The 8123-nt window shown below is 35.3% G+C and overlaps 1 protein-coding gene across 1 annotated transcript; it reads right to left on the bottom strand.

Moving 5' to 3' along the window:
• Window positions 1–3513: 3513 nt before the first annotated feature.
• Window positions 3514–4455, bottom strand: LOC134373343 (olfactory receptor 4F21-like). Its single transcript, XM_063091062.1, has one exon. It carries the CDS (start codon window positions 4450–4452, stop codon window positions 3514–3516), a length of 939 nt encoding a protein of 312 aa, XP_062947132.1. The 5' UTR covers window positions 4453–4455.
• Between the last annotated feature and the right edge of the window lie 3668 nt (window positions 4456–8123).

Raw genomic sequence — 8123 nt, 5'->3', positions numbered from 1 at the left:
GCAAGTAAACCTATGTTCTAAGTGCCACATCACTTGTTTCAACCAAAATTAAGGCTGTTGAGGCAGAGGATTTTTAGAGAAGTTTACTGGTGAGGATTGACCTTGGAAGCACTAGCCAAAGAGCTGGGAAGTGCTCCAAAGTCTACTACAAGCAAAGGCATTTTATAGGGAAGTTTCAAACAGGAGGCTGAAACTTCAAATATAGTTGTCCTTTTCTCACAGAATACAATAATCCCAATCATTGCTTACTTATTACAACATGGGAGCCAAAAGCGTCTACATGCAACCTTCAACAGAAGCTTCATGCTTCATTTATTCTTAACAATATCTAAATGGCTTATTCAGAAGCAGCAAGTTATACATTAATCAGTAAATCAGCAGTTCTAACCGCATACAGTGTTTACCTTAAGAACAGGATGTCGACCCCAAGTTATGAAATGTATCCCAAGGCAGAGAGTTTTGAAAACCCCGCTTCAGTTTAATTACTTCCTTCATCGCTTGGGCCCTGTTTCCAGGTTCTAAGAATGGAAACTTTCACTTTGTCACAGAGCTGAGGAAGTTTTCAACCCAGGTCTGGTAAACAACATATCATGTCTCACACAGCATATAGGCTTTCAGCCTAGAGAATTGATTTAATTTGAATTTCCCTGATGAATAGTAAAATTGAGCATTATTCATACTGACTACTTCTTTATTTTAAAATTCTTAAATGTCTTAAAATATAGAATATTTTTTCATATTTGTGTATCAAATACTTGTGTCAAGTAGGATCCCAGAGGAGGGAAGTGGCACATTAAAATGAAATATATGAGGAAAATCTAATTTACAAAAAAGCAGAGCATTTTTGTAAATACGAGGTAATATGACTCTACCATTTTTCCTTGGGATTGTCTCTTGAATGATCTGAAGTAGTCACTCCTTCAGCCCATTTATGAAACATTGGCACAGTCAGAATCATGAAATTGGTGAAATCAAAAGGTCTTGAAGAGTATTTGCAGGGGGATTCATTCAGTCTTAGAAACTGATTTCATCAAAACTTAATTGGAACCAGTTTACTATCTTGCTGGTTCCCTTATCAGTGAGTTAAATAAGTGACACATGATCACTTCCTACAGATTTTGTTTTTAACATTTTAAAAGTTATACTTTGATGACTCTGAAGGTCTAATTGAAATATCCAAGAGGACACACCTTCTGGAGACAATTAAACTGTGTTTCCCAAACAAAGCACCTCATAGGTTGTTTAAGCCCGGGCACATTTATGATTCCCATAGTAAAGAAAAAGCAGCAGTAAAAGTTCATCGTCACTCATACTCTGATTTCTCTTTTGCTTTTCTGCTTCGGTTGTTTTTTGTTTGTTTTTCTGGCTTTTGGAAAAATTTGTTTCTGGTTCTACTTGCACAGGTCTAACAAGTAATTCCTCATTGGTGGCAGCAAAGATTGAAAATTTGGTTTCATGATCTGATCATTTGGTAATCTCTATATGGATGGTGGGAACTTGTCCATCAGATGAGAGATTATAGAGAATTTCGTTTGTTAGTTTGTGGCTTTTTAGTGTTTGTGCAAGAATTTGTCTTGTTTCCATTGGAAATAGAACAGCTCTTAGAGATTTGGTGCGAGATTTTCTATATTTGCCTACACTTTTAACTTTTTAGCAAATCTGAGTCTTAATCTGTAGCTGAAATTGAAGAACTAAACCTAGGAGTTTTATTGTGTGACTGTGTTTTTATACTTGAGAAGACTTTTTCTCTCATTATATGAGCATGAAATATTTTTCTACTTCAAGAACATATTAATAAATTAGATATAAATCTTCTTCAAGGAGTTCTTAGTATTGATTTATAGAGATTAATACATGCTTACATGAATCTAATATTCCCCAAATTCCCAGCAAATACAGAAAACTGAATTTCAACTATTTAAATATGCCAACTTTTTCAGAAGAAAAATTCTCATAGAAATTACAAACTCAGTTTACAGAAAATCCTCCCACCCTTGATATTTGATTACCCTTAATGTCTGATCTAATTCCTCATCCCCATCCTTGATATTTGGTCCCCTGGCTTGCCTTCAGAAAGAATCCTATTAGGTCAGTTAATCAAGAATTCCCCCTACCCTTGATTACTCAGTAAGTTCCTATCCACCGACAACACAACCTGCTCCCTAGCCATAAATCCCCATTTCTTGTTGTATTGGGAATTGTACCCAATCCTGAGTTCTCTTTCCCCTATTATAATAGTTCTTGAATAAAATCTGTTTTTACCACATTAGCAATTGTCAGGCTCTGGTTTCTTTAATAAGTACCCTCAAGAAAAAGTTAGTTTCTTTGGTTAAAGTCATAATTATCATGGGTGATTGAAACTACAAGTAACAGTAACCAAAAAAATATGACTATGCAATGCAATAGAATCTGTTTTCATTTATCAAGAGGGAAAAAAAGGGTAAATTTTTACTAACATAGAATGTCTGGTTATTCCAGAATGTGAAAGACAATGGTAAAAGACAAAACTCAATGGATATAGAAAGCTGTAGAAGTTTCAGGAATTAAGTTCTATTTACGACTTGCCATGACTCTGTGTGTGTGTGTGTGTGTGTTGCGTGTTTAATCCTCAAATAATGAATCTGAATAGAAGCAATGATATATGTTAAACTTGTGGCAAAGTTTACACTCCTCAGCTTTTATGGGTTTATTTTTAAAAAATCTTAGGATGATTAATTGCCAAATATTATAATTAAGCAAGACTAGAATTTGGTTTTCTCTGTTTGAATGACATGACAAATTTGTCCTACTTTATTCTTTCTTTCTTCTCTTAAACAGTAAATGTTATTGTTTACTTTCTGTGTAATCTTCTTAGCAAGCAAAGATTCTGTACCTCACAGGAATAACTTTTTGTGTTTTATTCTGATTTTATATGCTTCCTTATTTTTTTTAAAGTTGATTGCCTATGAAAGAGCAAAGGCTAGTTCTACTGTGTTTATTTTCAATATATTTTTCACTCTGATAAGTTGGTAGATATACTATAACCATTTCTGCTCTTAGATATCTATACGACCTATGCTACTGTGGTTTGATTTGTATCCACCAAACAGATATGTTGAAGTTCTAAAACTGAGGACCTGTGAATATGACCTTATTTGCAAATAGGTCTTTGCAGACAGAGTCAAGAAATATGAGATCATACTGAATTACATAAGATTAGGGAGAAACTTCTTTGTTTTGTGAAGACCTCAGCGTAGCCTGCCTTATTATGTATTTTTAATAATTCATATAAATAGTATTCCTTAGGAATTAAGGCTCAAGATTATCATAATCTTTGGTTTCTATATACTTAATATGTAACCACTTCTCTCCTTTCAGAAGCAAATGTCCCTCCCTCTTAAGTAAAAGACAAAATAGATTCAATATCAGTGTGGATGAGTAAATGGGTAGGACAAAGATAAGCTTTTTTCTGAGTTTGACCTTCAGCAATGAACATCTATGGTCGATGACCACTGTTCACAATGTAACAATCATTTAAGAGATCTTCCTGTAACTCACTAGCTGTCTGCATACTCTGCTCATTGCCACCTTCATTTCTTGATTCCTGAATGTGTAAACGATAGGATTCAAAAAAGGAGTAAGAACTGCGTCAAAGAGGGCCAGAAACTTATCCACGTGTACAGAAGGAGATGGCCATGTATATAAGAACATCAGAGGACTAAAGAACAAGACGACCACAGTGATGTGAGCTGAAAGTGTGGACAGAGCTTTGGATGAACCAGCTGAAGAGTGTTTCTGAACAGTGAGAATGATGACGATATAAGAAATGATCAGTATGAGGAAGGAGCCCACAGAGATGAATCCACTGTTGGCTGTGACCATGAACTCCAGTCGGTCGGTGTCCGTGCAGGCAAGTTTGATGAACTGAGGAAGGTCACAGTAAAAGCTGTCCAACACATTAGGACCACAGAAAGGTAAGTTTACTACAAAAGCCAATTGAACCACAGAGTGGATAAGGCCTGTCATCCAGGCAGCCACTAAAAAGAAGGTGCACATCCTTGGGCTCATGACAGTCAGGTAGTGAAGAGGCTTACATATGGCCACATATCGGTCAAAGGCCATGGCTATGAGCAGCACCATCTCCACACCACCAATGACATGGATGAAGAAAATCTGAGCGATGCAGCCTCCAAAGGAGATGACTTTGTGCTTTCTGAAAAGATCATAAATCATCTTGGGAGACGTGACAGAAGAAACACCCAGGTCAATGAAGGAAAGGTTAGCCAACAGAAAGTACAGGGGGGAGTGTAAGTGAGGGTCAGAAGTCACCGTAAGCATAATGAAGGAGTTTCCCATCATGCTGGCCACATAAAACATGGAGGAGAACACAAAGAGGAGAAGTTGGATCTCCCAGGAGTTGGTGAGTCCCAGGAACACAAACTCTGACACCACAGAGTGATTCACTCCAACCATTGGCTTTGTTGGCAGTGCAACCTGAAAGAGAACAAGAAAAAAAAATGAAAATTATAGTAATTATATTAATAAACTAGGAAAGAAATCAAATTATAAAAGTCTGTTTCCACTTTAGCCAACCAACCTAATGACCAACAGGTATATGAGAAAATGCTCAACTTCGCTAATCATCAAGGAAATGCAAATTAAAGCACAGTGAGATATCACCTCAGACCTGTAAGGACAGCTATTACCAATAAGCAAAAGGTTACAAGTGTTGACCAGGCTGTGGAGTCAGGAAACCCCTGCATCCTACTGGTAAGAATGTAAATTTGTACAACCATTATGAAACACTGTGGAAGTTCATCAAAAAACTAAAAATAGAACTACCATATAATCCAGGAATCCCACTAATGGGTAGATACACATAGGAAATTAAATAAGTATCTCAAAGAGATACCTGCACCTCCATGTTCATTACAGTACCATTCACAATAGTCAAGATATGGAAACAACCCAGGTGTTCACTGACAGGTGAATGGATAAAGAAAGTGTGGGGTGTGTGTGTGTGAATAGAATCCTCTTCGGTCTTAAAAAAGAGTAAAATCTTGTCATTTTTAACAACATGAAATGAACACAGAGGACATAATGCTAACTGAAATAAGAAAGACACAGAAAGGCAAATATTGTAAAATCTCACTTATATGTGAAATCCAAAGAAGTCAAACTCATAGAACTAGAGATTAGAATAGTAGTTGACAGGTTTCATGGAGTTGGGATGGGGGTGGGGAGATGTTCACAGGGTACAAAGTTTCAGAGAGATAGGATGAATCAGGTCTTCTATGAATTATGGTAGCTATAGTTAATAACAATTTATTGCGTACTTTAAAATTCCTAAGAGAGTAGATCTTAAATGTTCTCACCTAAAAGAAATGACGAGTATGATGAATATGTTAGAGAGCATGATTTAATAATTTCATAATGTATACATATACCAAAACACCACGTTGCGTAGCATAAATAAATACAGTTTTTAACTATTAACTACAACTTAATATAGCTTGGAGGAAACAATCTTATAGGCTCACAGATTCTGAAATTGTGAGCACACGGAGAAGGTGGTCTCTGTCAGGAAGAGCTGTTCTCTTCCACCACTTGTCTCTGCATTTAATACTCCTCTGCCTTCTCCAAGGGTAGTGAGGGTAGTCACCTTGATGTTCCTCATGAGATGCAAGATTGGTCAACTGGGTAACAGCAATTCAACCCCAAACCTTTTTGATCTTTTTCTTCAAAACTAATAGAGCCTTGTTCCAGTCATACAAAACTATTCACATTTTCTCAACTATTGCATCCATTTCCAAGACTACAGCCTTATTCTGGGAAACAAGCCCTTCCTTTCCTACTTCCCACCTCTGGAAAACATTTGTCTTCAAGGTTTATTAAATGTTTACCATAACTGTAAGGTCATGCTTTATATTGCTAGTACTTATTTTACTCTCCCTTGTAATTTTAGAAAACTGGTACAAAGGTCTCTCACCAAGTAGCCTATAAGCTTCTTAAAGGCAGGAATTGTCATTTATTCACATCTGGATTCTCTGAAGCAATGAAAAAGTGGTCCACGGAGAGGTGCAGGTCCATTAACTGTCAGTTTCCAGTTTGCCTCACATTAGGTACTGAAATTCAGAGTGTTTAAAAATTTCTCTAGCAATTTGACATTACAGAAAACCCAAGTGTCTGATCTTGTATTCTACTAAAGTAAAAGTCTAAGAAGCATTGGCAGTGGGGGAGGAACTAAGATAAATTGAGAAGATATTTAAGAAGTAATGTCATTGAGTATGATCTGAAAAACTTAAAAGTATGAAAAGCATCATCGTGAAGTGGGCAGCATTATGTTCAAACCTCTGTGTAAGTATTTATCACATTATATTTAGAGAAACAACATAGCATAGTGGAAAGAATATGGGCTTTGGACTCAGAAAACCAAGATTTATGACATAGTTCAACCACTGATGAGTTGATATTAGGCAAGTTAAACTCTTGAGCCTCAGCTTATTGGTCTATGAAATTGCAGTTAATAATACTAACTTCTTAGGATAAATTATAGGATTAATATAAAGTTGAGTAATCATGTATTCGGTCTATAGGTATTTGATATGTAGATACTCAGTGAATGTTAATTTTGTTTCCCCTTCCTTCACTTGCCCATAATAGTGCTCAATACGTGAGATAAATGAGTAAGAAAATAAGATGGCACTAAAGTAAAACAACAAATAGAAGGATAAAATTTACTTTAAGTAAGAGGTAGTTTATGAAGCATAACTTGCTTTGTATTTTGGAATTTCTCTGCAGATATTCTGTACTATAATTATAAACAAAGCGTGGTACTATATGTTTGGGCATCTTTTAAATACTAAGGCTCTTGGAAGAATTTCTCAATGAGCTTTTATCATCTGTGCATATATAGCTGTGACTTTGTCTTTTGTTTCTCCCATCCCTATCAACTAGGTAAAAACCAGAAGTTTTAGGAAAAGTGAGTTAAAGCAGAATAAGATATAAATATGAAACTTAGGTGGACTAAAAAGATGAGAATATAATCATTCAAATATTAGAGAACACAGAAACTCATAAAGTTTGTGTCACCACAGTTTTAAAGCCACTTGAAATGTAGTCAGGCTCCAAATCTCAATCCAGAAAACAAGTCATACTAAGGTTTTTAGATGGAGACCCATGGATATGATGCTTATTCATCTAGAAGTCATAAATACCCAAAGGGAGAAACTCCTGAATGGTGACATTCTGAAATCATCTTCTCTTAAATATTGGCTGTACTTTGACAAAATTTTTCTTAAACACATTGATTATACCTATCATTTTGAACTAAATAAATATCCTTGATGAGAAAGACAAGGCCTAATTATTTGCCTTCAGTTGTGATTAATCCTTTCTCTTGATTCATATAAAATTGATTAATCCTCCAAAACAGATTCCCAGACATTAAATTCTTTATAGATAAAGGAAATATTGGAACTAGGGTATCAAATAATAGAGTCATCAAGTTAAAAGGAACCTACAGATATCTACACTTGAACAAGGTGCTAACCTAAACCATCATCTTATATATTTCCCCCTCAGTCTAAAATTCAACATCTCCCTCAGCTCAAACTTTTGGAATTTTTACCTTTCAAATGCTCACAAAAACTTCTTTACAGCCAAGTAAAAACCTGCCTTCTCTACCCTAAGAACACCTCTATTTTATCTTTTTATAATTGTGGACAATATAAATTGTTCTCTGTCCTTTACAAATAAACTTCTATATACATAAATGCAACCAAGTCACACCTTAGCTTTCCGTTTGTAAGACTCAACAAACTCAATGCTTTTTATATTTACTCTCAGATTCTCTTTCTCACTTACCCCATCCCCAAACAAATTCTCATCCATTAACATTCTCTAAACCGTTCTTCATTCTACCTAGAGTTCAGAAATAAAATTAGTACAAACACTCTAATTCTAAACCACAGACGAGATCAAGAAAAATTAATTGATATCCTGGTAGTTTTATGTATTCTTTTGCTTTTAAATTTTCCACATTATATTTTTAAGTGACATTACATTGAAAATTATTTATTCAGCTTTGGTTTTTTGGTCTCTATATCTTTTATTTCTATTCAGGTGTCTGAGACTCTCTCAAC

Source organism: Cynocephalus volans, chromosome 3 (assembly GCF_027409185.1).
Source record: "Cynocephalus volans isolate mCynVol1 chromosome 3, mCynVol1.pri, whole genome shotgun sequence".
NCBI lineage: Eukaryota > Metazoa > Chordata > Mammalia > Dermoptera > Cynocephalidae > Cynocephalus > Cynocephalus volans.
Note: the sequence above shows the minus strand (reverse complement) of the source record. Positions and strands in the feature narration are given on the sequence as shown.